Genomic DNA, 21,244 nt, shown 5'->3' with positions numbered 1-21,244 from the left:
TTTGCCTTCACTTGATGGTTCATATCCTAAAAACAGGACAGTTAGATGGGCGATTCTTGACTTTTTGAAGTTGAATTTGTAACCCTCTGCTGCGAACCCAAGTATTATGGTGTTCACTCTCTTCAAGTGAGTATCCAAGTCATCATCTGTTAGATAGATGTCATCGACATAAGATAATGCCTCATCATCATATATTTGTAGTAACTCTGTTACTCTCGCTGAGAATAATCCTGGGCTGTTCTTGAACCCCTGTGGCAAACGACAGAAATTTTTCTGCGAGCCGTTTATTGAGAACGCGGTCAAATATCTGCTTTCAGGTGCTATATTTTGACAAAAGAATCCATTAGAGATGTCTAATGTTGTTTTGTATTTTTTGCGCACTATGCTATTCATTATTGCTGCACTATGTGAGTTTTGTACTGCAAAGGTTTTGCAACATGAGTTTAGGTGTCTGTAGTCCAAAACTAGACGATATGAATCATCTGGCTTGGAGACAGGAAACAAAGGATTGTTCATTTGTGAGGTGCAAGTTTCAATCACCCCCTGGTATTCAAGTTGATCTAAGATCTCCCTGACCTGTTTCTTAGCTTCTTGCTTAATTGGGTACTGCCTCTGTGCAGTTGGTTGAGATTTTAACTGGATTTTGTGAGGAGGAGAGTCCTCATCCCATCCCACATGATTTTTATATAATGCAGGAGCTTGGGCCACTGCCCACTTTCTTGCAAGTGTATATTTTTTATGTATTGGAATATGATTTGAGAAGGCAGGCATAATCATTTCTTCGCCATGAGGGCACTCCCTGACAAACTCCGGTGGCCAGTCTTTTTCAGATAAAAGGATGTCATAGCCTTTGGAGAGATTATCCCAAAATAGACCCCTTATTTTCCTAGTCTTATCTCCCTCTATACGCAATGTTATTTCATATATTTTATGAGGTTTGCTAACTCTGGTATCTGCAGTTTCCACTTGAATGTATTCATTTGTGTCCACTGTCTCCAGATGATTCATCAGGATCTTGCGAGCTATGCTCACTTCTGCTGCGCTGTCTAGCATTGTCTGAGCCCATTCTCCGTTTTTCAGCTGTGTCCTCAGTATCCTCGGCATGTTTGATTACTTTAATACTGGCTACCTTCTTCTTTGGAAATTGTAACTTTTTACTTTGATGAGCAGGTTCCTTGTCTTTGGACTTGACGTGCTCTTCCCTGTGTTCTGACCGTCCTCTTCTTTCCGACTTCTGCGAGGAAGTCTGAAAAGATCGAGAGGGACGTGTATCAATATCTTGATATCTATCAGGTTTCTTTAAATTATCCCTATTTCTAAGGTTATATCTTTTCTCAGAGGGCTCCCTTTAGGGAGACTTGTGTCCTTGGTCCGGAGATCTTTCTCTCCGCCGAGGAGACCTTCCTCTGGACTGGAATCTTTTTTCTTTGGGAGTGGATTGTTTATTTCCATCCCAGCTCTTTTTTGGAGTGTTTAGATTATTTTTAATAAATACCTTTTCAGGATTTTCAGTTAGTTGGAGTTTCACTGGTTTTCCACCCAAATTATCTCTTCCTAGTTCTTCATAGGATTTTTCTATGATTCTGGCAAGTTCAAATGGTTGGTCTGCTATATCTGTTTCTTTCAACCTCTGGTGGATCGCCACAGATGCTGCTTCCCCCTTTATGTTTGCTAGTAATATTGCCGAGACCTGCTTGAAGTCTTTCAGTAATTTCATACCCAGAGTTAAAGCAGGTTCTGGACCGTATTCATTTTGAATCTGTTTTAGCACATCTGGTATTACCGCCATGGACGGAACACCATGTGTTTTTGTGTAAATGGAAGCAAAGACTGTGCCCCAAGTGTCACAGTCCTCCACATGTGGTGCGATTCCCATTGGAATACAGATAGTCAGAATTCTGTGTTTCTCAACAGGGGTGGTATCCGGAAATACCGCCTCTATTTGAGTGATTTTTTGTGCTAACCAGAATGGAATTTGTTCCCTTTTAATGGGTACTTTACCTAGACAGGACTGTATGTTCTGTGGTGTGATTTTATTTGTGTTCCCCTGATGAGGGGTCAGCTGTGGAATTTTAATAGCTGTTTGGACTGTTGAGGTCCACATTACATATTGGACTAATTGTCTGTGTATTTTAATCAGTTGTTTTAGCTGTGCTAAAAGTTCTGGTATTGACATTTTTCCAATGTCTGGATGTGGTGTGTATCCGGCTAGAACCGGCCACGTTGCTCCTGGTCTACCTAGTGGACCGAGCCTGGTGATGTGATCATTGTTTTAGGGCGCCTTTAAACCAGAGCAGGTGCTCTTGGTATTTTAGTGGTATTTCCACCTCCTCGAAAGGAGTGTACTCATCCGGAGGTTCCTCTATCTTGTAATAGTGGAATTCCTTTGTTACAGCGTTTGCTGCTGGAAAGTTTATCCATGAATAGAATACCTCTGTCTGCCGATATTCATGTGCCTCAATTATGAATATGACTGCACCACCTCTTGGTGTTAGTCCATTTTCTATAAGTTTTAAAGTTATAGTTTTTCTTATGTTTTCCGGGATGATGATTGCACCCGGTTCATTTTCATTAATTAGGCGCCGGGAAACCCTTCTTGGGTAGCTGTTGCGCCCTACAAATGGATAAAATAAATAAATAATTAAACCCTGTAACATCGAAACCCCGTTGATTTGCATTTACTGTAGTTTCACCGGTTTCGTTGCTGTCGCCGTTAGTTGACATTGTTTTAATGAAAGTTTGCAGAGCAGGTTTCCAAGGAAACAAAGATTAGGTGCACAATATTTTGGAAGAGTGTATCCTTCAACGTTGAATAAACCAAAAACCATACATAGGGAGTCTCCTCCTACTAAGTTTGGCGGATGTAACCTTTGACCCACTCCAGACGTCTTTGGAGTATTTATGGGAGAAAGGGTCTGTGTGAAAAAGCACGACTGAGTTACTCTAATGCCTTGCGTTAGATTTATCGCCTATCCAAACCGTTGGGCGCCATGTAGTGTAGTTCCTATTTTCCCAATAGGCTCTGCGCATTGGAATAATATCTTCAATAGTATAGACGTAAGACAGAGGTTAACTAGGTCTTCTACTGACGATATTAGACTTAAAGTTTTGTGTGCCAGCTAGCTCAGAGTTCACTAGAAACTTTCTCGAATAGGCAATGAGGAGTTTAACCTCCCTGGATAGACAAGAAGGGATTTAGTTTCTGACAACCATAGAACATGACAACTTTGCTCTCCCTAATCAAGAGTATATCTCTAGAGTTGTGTGAAAACAAAAGACAACTATTTTACTCAGTCAATACGTGCATACTTAGTTTCACCAGATTGTAGAGAAAAGAAGAGACGGGCGTGTTCAATAAAAAGGTGTTATTTATTGATCAGTCTCTTTTCTCATACAAGAGAAATGAATCGCTACAATTGCAATACTTAAGGTTAAGTAAAGTGCATACAGTAAAAGCAGGGTTATAAAATAATACTGTAAAAGCATTGATAAGGTTTCTTAGCCATATGATACTTTAAAATGGATAAAAGATATACATACATATATACATTGACTAATCGTACTCAACTGGTGCTTCGAACTACGCCTACCCTGGTGTACCTGACCTGAGCCTAATACGTGGGAGGGAGTAAGTAAGTAGCAGTTTAAGTTAAGTTTGGTTTGCCAAGAATCTGACTCAAGAATTCTCTGTAAGGGGTTAGTCAGTTCAGTACCTGGGATTTAGAAGGCAGGAGGGCTGGTATCTCTGTCTCAGGACTCGGTATCCCAGTTACCCGCGAGGGCAAGCTGGAAACGCCGGAGGCTGGATTTCTCAGCAGGAGAAAAGGCAGCGTCTCTCTCAGCGCGTCAAAAGGGAGGGGCAGCATCCGTGGGCTTCCTGCATCAGCTGGGCTCTCCGGCAAGTAGGGCTGCTCCAAGCTCATCACCACCGTGTGCTTGCTTAGGGCAGCGTCGGTATATTTATACCTGAAAGGTGCCGAGTTTGACGTAAGGATGGACATAAAACGTCAGTAAGGATGTCATAAGAACTGGTCGTTCTTACATTCTTTACAGGAGTTCTCGAACGAAATCAAAACAATAGCTGCGGGGGATTTCCCAGGTCTGCTGGAGGTTTGGTTTGTTTTGAGAACTCTGTGAGCTTTCTAGGGGGCTGGAGGAATAGTGCTTGCCTAATGTGATAGCATGCGCTATGACTTAATCTGAAAACGGGTTTCTGTGCCGTTGTATGGATATTAGTGAATTATAACCGGACAAGGGTCAGAAATAGGAGTATCGATACAGGTCCCTATATAAACACACTACACTACACTATCTTCCTGTAACGGGCCCATGTATTAAATTCAATTTTTATTGTTTGATTAATTAAAATCTTACAGAACATAGTGACAATAATTCCTATTATAATGAATATATTATTGTTAAGTCTGGTTTAAAAATTGATAAAAACAGACATTCAATAGATTAATCAAAATCATCCTTGTAGTTAAATATAGCAACACTTAATAGTTCAGACTTCATAATACAAATGTACATGTTATATGCATCCTATATTACATCTCAAAATATTCTCGAATTAATCTTGCTTGTCTAAATCCCTTCTTACTGTTAATAAAACTTTACAAAATCTGAGTTCCTGTGCTATGTCATCTGAATGTAGACATCTTATCAGTGCCTGTCTACAGGTCCATATTCCTTGGGAATTAAAATGCCGCTTAAGTGTAGATTTTCTTTCATCTTTAAGTTTTAGGCAAATACACAGCAAATTTATAATGTTCTCTTCTCCCGTTTTGCATAAGCGATAGGGCATCAATTCCATTGATTGAAGCCAAGGTATTACGGGACATAAGCATGTGAAGACGCCAAAACAAGCTTTTATAAATATATTTTTTTGCATCAAAGACCAAGGAGTTTTAAAATATGATTGGACTCTTGCTTTTGTATACCCATTCATTAATGACCATGCATGCGTTCCTTTTGCAAGAGAATCTTTATCAATATACAGTGATAGATGTTTTGTTATTTCACTTTTTTTAATGAATCTTTAGTTATTGGCATATCCCAGATCATGTATGCTGAATATTTATCTAAATCAGCTTGTAAATACTTCCAGAATTGAGACTTCTGATTTGTTTTTATTTTCTGGCATAACAGATTGGACATTTGATATACATTATCCATTTTAATACTTTTCCATACTTTTATGAATTGGCATTTTCATGCAATTAGCTGGTTAATTATTCCAAATTCCAATCTAATCTGTGCACACGATGCATTATGTGGAAGGCGAAAAAGTGATTTGCAGATTTTTGTCACAACATTATTGATGATTATAGAGTCTTTTCCACACAGTGGTTCGCTTCCATACGTTAACGTTGACAATAGTTTTGCCGATATTACTTTTAATAGCGGTAGGTAAGTCAGCCCTCCTTGTGACTTCGGCAAGGTTCTAAATGCTGTTAGTAGGGTGTTAGCTCTCCTTTGAATATCAGCCTTGTGTGGATAAAATGATCCTTTATTTTTGAATAGTACTCCCAGATATTGGTATGATCTTACAGCAAGTTTTGAAATAACCATTTATGCTTATACTTTGACCATAGATTTTTGTTAACCTCCATTATTTTTGTCTTGGTGTGGTTTATAACCATATCATTCACTTGGGAGTACCTTGATGTCCTATTTATCGGACGCTGTAGCCCAACCTACACGAGGTGCGAGGACGATGTCCTCGCACACAATTCAGCGAGGACATCGCCGACTTCATCAGCCCGCTCGCCCTCCCCTCAGCCGACTACATCCTCCTCGGGGACCTCAACTTCCACCTGGAGAACAACAACGACCGCAACACCACCACCCTGCTGGACAACCTCGCAAACCTGGGACTCAAGCAGCTGGTGACCACCCCCACCCACTACGCCGGACACACACTCGACCCGATCTTCTCTTCCAGCAAGGACATCGCCGTCAGCCACGCCACGGGACTCCCATGGACGGACCACAGCTGCGTCCACTTCAGCTTCAGAAGGACCACGCTCCACCATCACCAGCAACAGGCTCCCCGCAGAAGCTGGAACAAGATCACTGCAGACCAGCTCACCACGTCCTTGAGCAAGAACCCTCCCACCAGCACAACGAACCCCAGTCAAGCAGCCACCAACCTCACGAAATGGATCAGCGACTGCGCAGACGAACTCGCCCCGCTGAAGACCCCGCCGAGCCGACCTGGCAGCAAGAAAGCCCCATGGTTTAACGACGAACTCAAGAGCTCCAAGAAGAACTGCAGAGCACTCGAGAAAACCTGGCGCACACACCCAACACCGGACAACATGACTGCCCTCAAGCTCGCCACCCGAAAACACCACCAGCTGATCCGCGCCACCAAGAAAACTGCATTCAAGGAACGACTGGACAACAACGCACACAACAGCAAGGAACTCTTCAACATCGTGAAAGAGCTCTCCAACCCCAACGCCGGAAACAACGACATCACCCCTTCGCAAGACCTCTGCAACTCCCTCGCCTCCTACTTCCACAACAAGATCGCGGACATACACAACAGCTTCAGCACTCAACCGACGCACGCCACGACCGAACCACCGCCCCCCACCACCACCCTCCGCGCCTGGACCCCGATCAGCACCGAAGACACCATCCGCACGATGAACTCCATCCACTCCGGATCTCCGACAGACCCCTGCCCGCACCACGTCTTCAACAAGGCCGACACTGTCATCGCACCCCACCTGCGGGACATCATCAACACCTCCTTCGACATCGCCACCTTCCCGGAGAGCTGGAAGCACGCCGAACTCAGCGCTCTACTCAAGAAACCATCAGCAGACCCTACCGACCTCAAGAATTACCGCCCCATCTCGCTGCTCCCGTTTCCGGCCAAAGTCATCGAGAAGACCGTCAACAAGCAACTGGCCGCCTTCCTCGAGACGAACGGCTCCCTCGACCTCTTGCAGTCTGGCTTCCGGGCCAACCACAGCACCGAGACCGCCCTGATCGCAGCCACAGACGACATCCGAGCCCTGCTCGACAACGGAGAAACAGCGGCCCTCATCCTCCTGGACCTCTCCGCGGCCTTCGACACTGTCTGCCACCGCACCCTAGTAGAGCGCCTCAGCAACGTCGGAATCCAGGAGAAGGCACTGGAGTGGATCACCTCCTTCCTCACCGGAAGAACACAGAGAGTCCGCCTCCACCCGTTCAGATCGGAGGCCACCGAAGTCATCTGCGGCGTCCCTCAAGGCTCCTCGCTCAGCCCAACACTCTTCAACGTCTACATGAGCCCCCTCGCAGCCATCGCACACCAGCACAACCTGAACATCATCTCCTACGCCGACGACACCCAGCTGATCCTCTCCCTCACCAACGACCCCGCCACCGCCAGAGCCAACCTGCACGAAGGGATGACAGAAGTAGCCAAATGGATGTCGAACAGCCGCCTGAAACTGAACTCAGACAAGACGGAAGTCCTCATCCTGGGATCCTCACCCTCCGCCTGGGACGACTCCTGGTGGCCCCCCGCCCTGGGCAGCGCACCCAAACCAACTGACCACGCACGCAACCTGGGCTTCATCCTGGACTCCTCCCTCTCCATGACCAGACAAGTCAACGCCGTCTCCTCGTCGTGCTTCCACATCCTGCGAATGCTAGGCAAGATCTTCCGATGGATCCCCACCGAGACCAGGAAGACGGTCACCCAGGCCCTCGTCACCAGCCGTCTGGACTACGGCAACTCCCTCTACGCCGGAACCACCGCCAAACTCCAGAAGAGACTCCAGCAGATCCAGAACACCTCAGCACGACTCATCCTGGACATCCCCCGCCGCAGCCACATCTCCGGACACCTGAGAGACCTGCACTGGCACTCGGTCAACAAGAGAATCACCTTCCGGCTCCTCACCCACGCACACACAGCCTTACACAACCAAGGACCAGGATACCTCAACAGCCGCCTCAACTTCTACGCTCCCACGCGCCAGCTTCGATCGACCAGCCACGCCCTCGCCGCCGTCCCCCGCATCCAAAGAGCCACCACAGGAGGAAGGTCCTTCTCCTACCTGGCCGCCAAGACTTGGAACTCCCTTCCGGCCCACCTCCGCCTGACCCAGGACCACCTCGCCTTCAGGAAGCAGCTCAAGACCTGGCTATTCGAGCAGTAGCGGACCCCCCCCCCCCAGCGCCTTGAGACCCTCCGGGTGAGTAGTGCGCTATACAAATGCTCTGATTGATTGATTGATTGAACCTTTGTTTGGCTAAATAGGAAAACATCATCTGCAGATAACAGATTTGATATCTGGGTACTAGCTACTTTTGATGTGTAGGCATTCACTTCATCCATTGCTCATGTTAGGTCTGCTAGAAACAGATTAAAAAGCAATGGAGCCAAATCACACCCTTGGTTTAGGCCTATGGAAGTTGAAATTCTCTTCGATACACAAGAGCCATCATCTATCCGAACTCTAGCCCAGGTCTTTGAATAGAATGGTTGCAACGATATTAAGAGGGAAGATTGAATTCCTTGCTCTTTCATATTTTGCCAAAGTAGTTGCCTTTGTACACAATCGAAATTTGAGTTTGAAGTCCACAAAACACAAATACAGTAGTTGTTTTTTTGTAATATTCGTATCCATTATTACTAATAACACTAATATATTTGCTGTGGTTCATAATTCGTTGTATTATCCCCTTTGATTTCTGTGGAATTATCGGTTTCTCCTTTACCCATGCAGATAATTTTGAAAGTAGGACTCCTGCAAATAATTTAGCATGAGAGTAAGGTAAGTATTTGATAATTGCCAGGCTGTGCCCAGTCACTTTTACAAAACCTACCTGAACAATTAAGAAGGGGTGGGAGATGCATCGGATGGCAAAATCAACTTCAGTGCCCCCAAAAGATGCATACTGGATGCTGCTGGATCAGCAGCTAGAGCGGTTATAACCTGTATTACACTAAGCTATCACTCGTGGTGTTGCTTCTTGTGCTTTAAAACAGAGTTTCAACAAGACGTCCGCATTCTACCCTTTGATGGAGAGCATCTCTGTGGCCGCCAGGTAAATGGGATTTTTGGTTGTTCCAGAAGCAGGGATCTCATATAAACTACCTTGAGCTTCTTGCCCATCACCGAGTACTCAAAACCTTTTTCCTGAACATTCAGGACAAGGTAATAATAATAAAACAGGCAAAATTACCCATATTTATTACTTACAGAAACAAGGCAGCACATTCACTACATCGGTCAGTACTGGCAGCGCAGATGTGGCATTAGTCAATTCACCAACAGATCCATCTCCTAGTGAACAACAACTTTGCAAACCTGCTCAGCAGGAAGCATCAACTAGTACATGAGTGGGCACTCTAACCAGAAGTTCTACTCCCTTACATTCAACGTCAGAGGTTTGCACAAATAAACCTATTAACCACTCACATTAACGCGAATTGCTAAAACTTCACCTCCATCTGCCCACTCCCACAGTCACTGGGGAATGCTAGATGGAGGAACTGGTCAGGGAAATTTGCTTATGCTTTTCCTTCGCTCCCACTTTTTCATTACGTAGTAAGAAAACTATGGAAAACATCCCCAGCCTCATCCCAGTGGCAACCATGTATGTTAAACAGCCATGGTTCTAAACTAACCTCAAGATGTCTGTCACTCCCAATGACAGTCTCCCCAACAGAACGGACATTCTCACTCAGGAACAAGGCATGATCAGATATCCAGGCCCCAAACAATTCAATCTAGCAATTTAGCATCTGAAGTCTTAAGAGTTTGGTTACCTAAGTCTCCCACAAGAATATATGGACATCCTATAAGAAGTTTGCAGACCCACTACAAGAGAATGCTTTTTTTCTTTGTTTAAATCTTTTTATTGGCATTTTCATATTTTTATAAAACATGAACAGTGTAGTCACACCATGCTTGACAACTTCAAAGTAATGCAGTTTGTGTTACAAACCATTGCATTACCAGGTGAGCTAGCAAGCATATTACTGTAATAGTAATTGGAATAGTGTCATTACAATTACCGTGGCAATGTGAATTAGACCTTACGGTATGACACTCATTAGGCATTCTAGACATGGTGCATTACATAATCAGATCGTGGACATGGGGTACAACATAATCAGGACAACATAACCAAAAGAGGGGTAGGGTAGTCACCCGAGACCCGTTGCCGCATGTGCTGGAAAGGGGCAGCACTGTCCGAGCATAAGGTCAGTAGCTCCGTGAAGTAGGCTTGCATGTTAATGTGAATGGGGCCTACTCTGTGTACTTCCAAGCGCTAAGCGCTAGGTTCTAGTCTTGTTCACCTTCTTGAGGTTCCCCAGTGGTAGTGGCCATGCCCTGCAGGTTCGACACCATAGCGTCACAATGAGTCGCCAGAGGAAAAGTACGGATGCCAAGTAGGTTCTCACGGTGCAGCGCCACCCCCTCCGCCCTACTACAAGAGACTGCTATGCAGAAAAGTGAAAAGGTTTGCCCACCACAATAATTCTGATCAATTGGACCCCCTTAAAACAGAGGCCTAAAACTATTTTAGTTATTGCCTTCACTTTTAAAAAAAATCATAATTAGCTCATGCTTCCAGAAGCCCACACATTGGGGATATTGCCATATACATGCAAAGTAGGAAACATTCCAAACCTTCTAGAATTCCAGGTCCTGCAAGCCTTAATGGAAAGCTATAAAAGGGTTATCCCACCCAGTTCTATTTTTTCCTCTCCATTTTGAGCCCCTGCATTCCTGTGCTTTGATGTTTCTCGCATGGAGAGTATCTTTCCCACAGCTATAACCTCCCTAAGTCATATAAGAGACCTCTAGGTTCTCACTACTAAGCATTACTGTGTGGATACTATCACCAGGTTAAAGTTGGCTTAACAGTATTGAGAACATTGTTTGAGACATTATATTATACAGTAACTAGCCAGTGCTTTGGTCAGTACTGCATTATTGTAGATAAAGAGCATATATATCTATAATATCACATGCTATAAATATAAAATGCTACTGGCCCTGACGCATCTGTTCATAGTTTGTATTGCTGTAGGTGCACATACACCCACCCTCCCCCCCAGTGGCAGTGTCAAGTACCACATCTCTGTAATACTCACATTTACTACTTTTATACACCATCCTCATGGTCACCAAATTCTACAAAACCACCACTCTGTACTTACACTCAGCAACCATGCCAAAAACAATCTAACATAGCAGTGGTGCCCATGCACATTTCCAGCTAAAAGAGAACTCAAAGGGTACCTTTTAACTCAAATCAACGTCTTGTAATAAACAAACATGCTTTGTTAGAGGCTAACATAATTAGCTGGAGTTTCCAGAGCATGTGAATGTATTTGACAGCATGATTACATTATTTATAGTGAAAGTAATGTATGTTCATTTTTGTGATCCTGAAAAACAGACATTTATTAGAATGCATTTCAGTTGGGCAAAATGTCAAAGCCCTGTCAACCCCTGAAAACACACCCAGTGCTTCAGAATTCATCTAACCTTCATCCAGGGAAGTGCCATGAGCATTTTACCATCTATTTAGAAATGTTATAAATGTCTCCCTTAAATTTAAGGAGGTGATTTAGAACAGCAATATTTTATAATGAGTAGAGCACACCCAGGTAGCTTTAACTTATGAACTTGACTACACCCTGGGCAATAGCTATATGAAGTTCACTCCCCCTTGGATAATATTGCGTAACTAGAATTTCTAGAGAGTGCTCTAGTGGTGGAGTTAATCTTGCAGCAGAGAATATTAATCAACTTCATTTGGCAATATGTAATAAGAGGCAACTCCTTTATATTACTAAACCATCCAAGCAAAAGTAGCATATCTCCGAATGCTTAATTATTTCAAGGAGTAAATTATGTTATGTTAACTCCATTTTTAAGTGCACAGCTGCCCCAGCTAAGGGGCGTCCCGGCGCTGCGCCTGGAAAGGATCACAACACAATCAGAACAAAGAAGGAATCCGTCAAAAAATAAATTAGCTGACCTAGATAACTGTATTGCTTGGTGTTACTGTCACAGACTGCTTGTTCCATTTGAAAGGGTGATTACAAATATGCCAGCCTCTGGGAATGCCTTTTGTAGCGCTGATGGTGCAAGTGAGGCTCTGGAGGTATAGGTATGCAAGCAGCACTGGTTAAAAGAAAGTGGATTAAACGGGGCTGAAAATTAAAATGAACCTATAATTGTGGTGAAATCACTCTTTGAATGTAATTCTGTGAATCGGAACCTATCTGAGATTTCACTCATGAACAAGATTTCCCACTGGATTTGTATCATAAAGTGTGTGTAGAAACCTTACAGAATGGGGTTTGTCCAGGGTGTACAATCAGTTAGCCAATGGAAAGTCGATAAAGCAGCACAGTGTTTAATATAAAGAAAGTTCTGTTTAACAGACAGTCTTATAAATGCTAAAACACGTTTTTTTTAATTGAATTATGTTGCATTTACTACTGTACATTATGTTACATAACTTATAGATAAAACGTTTAAATGTTGGGATATCTATTGTATACTGTATCATTTTTGTTATGAAAGTGCACTGTTTAAGTGCTGAGAGTGAGTGATTTTTGCAATGTCCAGAAATATTTCTGTTTTAATATATATATATTTTTTTTTTACAGATGACGTAGGTGCTCTGTGCCATGTTTGTGCGGAAAAGAATTCGAAACATGAAAAAAAGATGCTGTTGAAAAATAGGTAATAGTATTTGTACTTTAAGTTTATTAATCCTTAATAGAATTTCTAACATAATTTATCTTTCGGTTTTAACAACTTGTTTAGTTTTACTTTATTAATATAGAAAGGGTACATAATGTTATAAAACATAAAAATTTGTAGCTGATGGATATATTAAGCTCTTTGATGTCATAAATACATGCAATACCCTCAAATGAACATCCTTAAACTAATACAATTGATATTAGACATTATTTCAATGCATTCAATTAAACAGTAAATCGCAAATCAGACCACTTTAATTATTTCCAATAAAACTCACCCCAGATTGTCTAAAATGATCTTATTGCATAAATTATCTTTTACATACAAATTCTAAAATCGCAGTCTTCCTAATTTCATCAAGCATTTCGGGAATCAAGACTTTTCTGTTTGGCCATACTTGAAGAATGTGCTGTAATTCCTCTAAAAATACATTTCTCTACCTCTTCAGATGCTCTACATGGCAAATCCTATTTTTATACTAATTACATTTTGTAGTTTAATTTAAGGGGTAACACACTCTTTAGACTAATGATGGATTATGCATTGCCACTAAAATTTCAAGAGGTGGAAGCTTCCCCTTCGTTGGTCCAATCATTTGTTTGTGAGACAACTTGACTTGATTTCTAAGGGTAATAATTGATCATCTGTGGTGTAAAAAATAAGAGATTAGGGTCTATACTAGGTTTTTGCTGATCAAACAGTTCTGAGACCTTGACCAAATAATCAAACTTTGCTGGGTCAGTACATGGTTTATGTTCCATAGCAAATGAATGAGCTATAAAAGAGGTTTCTTAGCAAAGAAATATCCACTAATATCTCTACTTTTGGAGTTTACAACAGTATTTGTCAGCACTATAAAGATTTGCAAAAGTGGCTTTACGTTGTCGCTGGTCAAATTTGTTGTTTTCATCAATATTATTGGATTGTGTCATAGAGGTAATTCCAAAGTAAATGCTGGGTGATCAAGCACTTTAATCAAGCACTATATTCAAGCAGTACTCAAGGGCGCTGTGAGGTTCTAATGGTCTCACTTCAAATTCATAAAATGACAAGTGAAGGATTATGTTGAATCACTGGAGATATTTCATTTTCTAAATTGAAATGTATCTGTGGTGCCATAATAGTACATAAATGGAAAAGGCACCGTTGGCAACATCTCTTTCCAAATGTAACTTTGCTGAAAGGTTTCGTGTGTGAGGCATACTTTAGGAGGAGAATCAACAAGGATGAGTCCATGCCACATGCCATCAAGTATTATCCTTGTTGGGGAAAAAATCCCTCACTTAATACAGGCCGTGGCACAACACATCCATTACACCCTTTGAAATACCTTGGGACTGGTATGAGTCTTTACCATTTAGGTGTTCCAAGAAGAAATCGTACACCTAGCACCATTATGATGGATAATACTTTACAAAGAAATACAGTAAATAGCACAGAATACACGGCAGGCCCCAGGGGGAATCAAACCATATACTAAGAAAGTGGTATAAGAACTAAGCCTCAAGTAAGGGTGCATAAGTGACCACCGTAGGTGAGAGACTAGGATCCACATGGAGCATGGAGGTCATGTACAGTGTGTAAACACGACTGTGTTCTCCTTACAAGTCTACTTGTAAGTCACAATTGGATTTGTAAAGATTAAGTACCCTTCCCAGTGAACCCTGAAGAAAACCTGTGGAAGACAGAAGTTTGAAGAGCCACTGCACCCGTGGAGACCCTAGTACCTATGTTACCTACACCAGGAAAGCCGGGTGCATACGTATGAAGTGATGTCAGAAACAGCCGTTGAAACCCAATGGAGGACTTCAGGAAAGTGCCACTGCTGAAGGAAGAGAAAGTGTCTGGTGGAATCCATAATTGGATTCTAGTTGAGAGGTACCTGCAAGCAGAGGGGACAGAGTCTATGTCACTCAGGAGTGACCACGAGACTTGGAAGACGAATACCCTCCCATGTCGGATAATCCCATGCAGGATAATTGACGAAGGCCTTGGCTCTGCAGCTGTGAGGACCAGGCAACACTGAGGAAGACCAGGAGCTGTGCATGAGCTGTTTCACGAAGGATGTTAAGTGCTGAGGGGTCGGTGTCCAGCAGGTAAGAGGGCAGGACAGGCCTCTGGAGCTTTGGAAAACCACCACCTGTGTTGCAGACCGGTCAACTTAGTTGCGGTGCCTGTGATTGCAGGGATGGGACTCCTTCACTTCAAGGGAGATTGCTTCAGATGTCTTTGATGCCCACAGCTAAGCCCTTACGTACCCCAGGAAAGGGTTGGAATGATACAGGGGACCCTCCCAGGGGAGGGTCTGGACAGGGGGGGGCAGGTTACTCCCATGTCCATTGTTCAGTTTTGCCAGAGCGTGAGTCAACAGCTCCCTGGACTGGTTTGAACTGGACTATACACGGGCACACCTTATGTGCCACTCATGCAGACTTAGTGGTGCTGGTGAGCACACCCACCCGGTCCCAATACACTAACTCCTGTCTGGGAGGCGGTCACACCTCCCTGTGACAGGATCCCTATTCTGCCTTCCCCTGCTTGAGCTTGGCTCAGCAGCAGGAGAGCAGAAATGTGTCTCTGGTTGGCAGCATCCATTTTGCTACCTGTGTCTCGAAGGTTGGCACCGGTAACACTGAGAGCCTAATGGAGGGCTCTTCCAGTGCTTCGTAATGATACCTCCCGGTGTGGTGGTATGATTCCAATATGTGTGATACAAAACATGATCGGATTAGTTGCAGACATTTTCGATATGGTCGTTGCGTAATTACGCTGTGCCCCTCTATATGGTATATGGTTGCATCCCTGACAACTTGGGTGATTGGACTCTGTAGGCTGTGACCCTTTATATAGGAAACCTATATCTAAAGTAAGCACCAGCTTACACAGGCTGCGATGGCAGGCCAGTGGTTCCGTTTTGAATGGTCTCCCATGGTTGGCTTGAGCTCATGGTGGTCCTCTGGGGTACATATGCCCTGGGAACCTTACTACCATGTACTAGGGACTTATAAGGGTACCCCATTATCCAATCTGGGATGTACTGAACATAACCATTTAGGAAAAAGTTGATAGTCTGGGGTCCTGATTAGCAGGATTCCAGTAAGACTAGTCAATAACAGCATAGCACCAGGCATAAAGTAGGGGTCAACATAGAAGCAGATTCTACTTTCCTACGGAAAGTCTCCTATTGACTTCAGTGGGAGCCTATGTTCCGACAGACAACACAGACTCCCGTTGAGAAAAGGGGTGTCTGATGAAAAAGCTTGCACCCTGTCGCAAGCAACACATTCGGCCTGCCACACTGTGCATGGTTTTAAAGGAGGGTCCCTTGGGTACCCCCATGGGCCACAACTGGAGGCCTCAGGGTGAAGAGGGGCCTTCTACGGGCCCCCAAAGTCAGATTCCAACAGCCGTTTTGTGTCATACAAACCGATTCTGAAAGGCTGCCCAAATCTGACATGGTAATACGTCAGTCGGAAACGCAGTCCATGGAGCTGTACGTTTCGGCTTCGACCGACTCGGAGTCTCCGAATCCCATTCAGAACCGAGTCGGACTAACCTAATTGTTACCTTTCCATCATAATCCGTCAGTCAGAGAGGTTTCCGAGTCGGTCAGAAATATAGGTTCTGAAACAGTTTTGGAGATTCCGAATGCCGTTCAGAGCCTTTCTAACCAACATCGTAATTAGGCTCTGTTGGACCCGTCTGCTTCTGAGAGTCCCCTCACCAATATGATTTCTTTTGTTCCCCTGAACCTCCCAAAATTTGCCGCTTTTTATTTGTCTACCAGGACCTTTTTGTGTGTTGTTTAATGGGGCTAGGTGTTCCTTGACACCCAGTTGCTCACAAGGTTTCTGGCACCTATGTACAAGGCGCCTGGCGAAACCTGTGGACATGAAAACTGAGGTTGGCAACCTGTGTGTGTTTAACCTTAAAATGGTGGACACATATTTCCCTCATGTGAGTGACTCCCATTGGAGCCTCCTTGAACCCTGACCTTTTGAGGTTTTGGCGCCCTTTCTGGTTGGCGCGCTTTCCTGACAGGAATTTCATAACTTTCCTCAGGTACACAAAATGGCTGCTCCAGAGCCCCAGTACGGTGGCTCTGAGTGACCAAAAGACACCTCAAAAGTGCCATGCCATTGACACAGCCAGGGAAGGTTCTAGAACCTTCTGGCTCGTGCCAGTACCTCAGGGCACTGGCTATATAAAGCCCAGTCCCTGGCGGCCATTTTAGATGTAATTCAGGTTCCAGACTCGACACCAGAGTGACACCTGCCCTTCTGACCCCTGAGGTGGCTGAGAGCACAGGCAGTAGAGTGGCAAGGGTTAATAGCCTGATTCCTGACTGGCGTTCCAGTCAGGCGTGTTCCAGTAACCTTGCGCCTACAGCGCCTGCCCAGCTAGTGCCTCATTGCCCCAAAAGACTGTGGCCAAGTTTATGTGCCTCCCCGCCCCCCCCCCCGGTGGCGAAGTCGTGAAGAAAAGGCGAGTCGCGACCTTCCACAGTGCCCCCTTCGTGAATAGCGCCTATTGCGGGGGACTCGGACGTCTCCGAGCCCCACCGGCGTTGCGCGCTTCCTGGTTGTGCAGTGATCGAAGGTGAGGTGGTGCGCCGGGGCGGGGAGAGGCCGGCCTTCATTGGGCGGGATTAGCGTCCCTGCCCTTTCCCAGAGACCCGGGAAACTGTTGCCGTGGGCGCGGGACCAGCCCCCGTATGAGGAAGTCGGAGGGAGGTCCGAGAAGCCCCTGAGAACCCTGATGCTGGCGTAGGAAGTGCTGTGCCCCGACTGAATCGCTATTCGAGTGCAGCCGTAGTGAGGTGGGTCGTTCCCCTGGAGGGGTGCCGCGTTATCAAGGAACTGTGCACCGGCGTTGATTTGAGCGAGCGCTGAGACTGAGTGACCCCGCTGGCAGCCGTTCGTTCGTCTACTGACTTCGAACTGTGCTACCCTGGTGCCTGCGATATTACCGTAGGCTCAAGTAAACCACACTGGCAAGCGGACATCCTTCCCCGGTGGCAGCGGAGGGCCAAATGTCATATTTACCGTGTTTCCTTGTCTTTAGGTACACGCGCATGGGCCCCGCGTGAACATAAAAGAGTCCCCAGTGCACCGTGAATCCAGAGAAGCCCGCATGCATTCCCCATGATTCCACAAGTACTGTTATCCTTTTCAAAGTGGGTTTATCTTGCAAATGTAAACTTCCTGATTTATTTAATTGGTGGAAGCGATACCAGAATGAAAATGTGGTTATGCATTTAAATGAACCAGGCTTTGTTATTCCATGTATTGGTGATATATAAACCTGATATTCATTTTATTTATTGATAGAGCTATTCCTAATATTTATGCAACACCAGTGTTCCTGAAGTCCTATTTACTGTATTTATTCTCAACCTGAATCCCAGAGTGCTGTAACAAATGAAATGTGAATGTGCTTCCCCAATTGATCCCTATTTACAGCGGAGAACTTTTATATAAAGGAATCGTATTTTTCTACAGCAGTGGTGTGGTGTCCTTCTTTTTGGTGTGACTGTGCAGGGGGTTATTATTGGGTCAGAGCCGGCTTAGCACTACAGCCTTCACTGCCTTGACACTTGAGCCAAGCTACCCCCTTTGTGCTGGGCTTGCCCATCGCAGGTCCAACAGGCTCTTGGTGTTGTGTGACAAATAAGCTTGTATTAATCTGAAGACCATGCAGGACCGTGAATCCACGCTGTATGGCATGGAGCGACACCGAAATGCACGTAAGGCCTAATCTCCCTCAAAGACGAGGATGTGAATGCATTGTCTTTCCCGAAGCCAATTCCATAAGCACTTTTCCAGATGAAAGTCATCAGGCAAGTTTAAGAAAAACCATAAGAAATGGAGGAACGACTTCTTACCCTTGCAATCACGAGGAGTCACTTGACCCCAAACGCTGTCTAGGAACAATCCCAGCTTTAATTCCTATTTCTATACCCCATACTGCACCACAGCCACAGCGGACCTGAGCGTCAACGCCACCAGCAACACCACTGATGTCGACAGATGAGCTGCTAGTACGTTTGGACTCAGAATAGAATCTTCCACGGGCTCCACCAAAGTTGAACCAATATTGATCCCTAACTTACTCAGATTCATAAATGTTTTCTAAAAACTCTGGAGTACAAGAAACAATAATAATGATTCTCATGTCTACGACAACAAACCTGTTCTTAGGCCTACAAGAGGCCAGTGGTCTTCACACTTCTCCACATATTAACCTCCACTCTCCCACACCTGGCCCATCCACATAGAAGTCTAACTCCTTTGCCATTGTTGTCCCTAAAGCAGCAGGAGTCCTCAACCTCCAACTACCTTCCACTAAGGTCACAACAGATGTCCTAACTGAGGTCCTGCAACCATGCCAGACCTCGCAAGAAACTGTCTGTCATTTGAAGAGGCCCTAACTGAAACACTACTGCTCACCTGGGTGAAACCAGGATCTTGCCCATCTGCCACTAGGCAGATAGCTGGGAAACACACACCCGCTCCAGGAAAACCACTCTTCTCCTGCAGCATCAGACGTTGGAGAGCCTGGTTGTTCAGGCCTCCTCAGGTGGATTTAAACGAAAACTGTTTCCCACTACAGAGTCGAAGGAGTCCAAATGTATGTAGACAATTGCAGGCATATGTTCTCCTCTGCCCAGCCTGGCCCACAGGTCTATTAAATCCAGTTGACTCCCATGAAGATATTCACAAGTTTTGTGAGGCATGTTGGATCAAATGCTGCCAGCAGTCCCATGTGATCTTTGAACAAACCTACTGTGATTTATAAATGATGGCTAGAAAGAAGCAAAATTAGTCATCTGCTTGGCCACGGACACCAACCATTGTTTTGGTAGGGTAGTCAGGATAAGTGTGGTGCTTCAGTGTTGCACTTGGATTCACTCCCTGGGTTTTTCAAGTGACATACTAATCAAAATAGATATAAATATTATCAAGACCGAATCATGATATAAATGTTAAAAAATAAACAGGACACTAATGAACTGTGGAGGACTAGAGAAGAACCATAGGGGTATCAATCTATGACACCTATCAGTATAGTTTCTTCCTGATACAGTGTGGTTATTGTCTTCACTTCAGTCAGTAGTACCCATTATCACACCTCAGGTCAATCTATTTACAGACAGCTTGAGTAGATTTGAAAAAGGGGTATAACCTTTAGCCAGTCTCCTCCAGTATGATGTATCTGAGGCAGAACAAAGCTCTTCAGAAATCAATATTTTAACTTTGGTACAGGAATTATTAGCATTTTCACATAACAATCTGTAAACATTTTGAAGACATAATTAGACGTACCTATCTAACAAACTCACAGATAGTTGCTCCAGTTTATCTTGTATTATTTGCTTGTATTAGTTTTGCAGAAAGCCTTTCCTCATTAGGAGAGGTAAATCAAATGTATTTGGTTTAGAAAACCACACGTGTTTTACATAGCTTTATCTGTATACGTTATTCGCCATGCTTTCTGCAAATAAGATTAGCTCTGTTTTAGATATAAATACTTGTGAAGAGATGATCGAAGTCTATTTCAGACTCAAGTCTAATTTATTGAAGCCTTTTTAATTATCCATTAAATCTGATTTGAAGCCTTGCTCTGTGTCCGTGTCTTATATAGCCTAGTGTGTAGGCAAGCTATCACTCAGGGACCCGAGAGTTGTACTCACCTGTCGCATTTAATCTCTTAACACATAGACTTAATTTTATTAACAACCTGTTGCCCGTATGCCATGATTAATACATAAAACAGACATAAAAAGTAAGTTTGCCAATGAGCGATGCTACGTCACAATATCTTCTTATGATGATATCACCAGTTGGCATTGAAGGACTGCTAGCATATCTTGTGGCCATTGGAAATTATTTTTCAAACCAATTAAGATTTCGAGTATGAGTAGCATTATTTTTCAATGTTGTTATTCATCTCTGGGAAATTTCTAGTACAGAGAGAGGGATTGTGTGTTTGCTTCATTTCTTTGAATTCCCATTTTAAACATCTGTGAATACTATTAAAATGTAAGCATGCATCAGTGAAAGAAATAAATGTTTCATTCCAATTAGTTTTTTGCGTTTCAGATTGCTTGTGATGTTTGCAAACTTAAGTTCCACTTGGCCTGTATTGATCAACATCAAGTGCCAGTCGATGAAAAGTATTTAACTTTCCTGTGTTACAGATGTTATAACAAAGCCCAGAATGCTTTCTAACAAGCGAATATTAAATATGTTTAGTTTCGACTAACAGAGAACAGAATATTTGATTGCATACATGTTATAAGAAAATGACAGTATTTATTTTGCGTTATACTATAGACACCAGAATATGTGAAGTTGAACATATTGTAAAAAATAAGATATATATATATTGCTTTATATAAAGTAAACCAGTGTGAATTTCAATAAGCTATAACAATTATTATGTATGTATATTCCTGTGTACATTTGATACCACAATGTTTGACTTTGTATTTA

At 43.8% G+C, this 21,244-nt stretch overlaps 1 protein-coding gene across 1 annotated transcript in view; it reads left to right on the top strand.

The window, feature by feature from the left end:
- Window positions 1-21,035, top strand: part of LOC144820050 (uncharacterized) — a 73,263-nt gene extending 52,228 nt beyond the window's left edge. Inside the window, exons 4-5 of the mRNA XM_078677705.1 lie at window positions 12,650-12,725; window positions 20,852-21,035. Coding sequence (XP_078533831.1) covers window positions 12,650-12,725; window positions 20,852-20,933 — 158 coding nt within the window. The 3' untranslated portion in view covers window positions 20,934-21,035. The remainder of the gene's footprint in view (window positions 1-12,649; window positions 12,726-20,851) is intronic.
- Window positions 21,036-21,244: the final 209 nt, after the last annotated feature.

Source organism: Lissotriton helveticus, chromosome 2_1 (genome assembly GCF_964261635.1).
Source record: "Lissotriton helveticus chromosome 2_1, aLisHel1.1, whole genome shotgun sequence".
NCBI classification, from domain to species: domain Eukaryota; kingdom Metazoa; phylum Chordata; class Amphibia; order Caudata; family Salamandridae; genus Lissotriton; species Lissotriton helveticus.
Note: the sequence above shows the minus strand (reverse complement) of the source record. Positions and strands in the feature narration are given on the sequence as shown.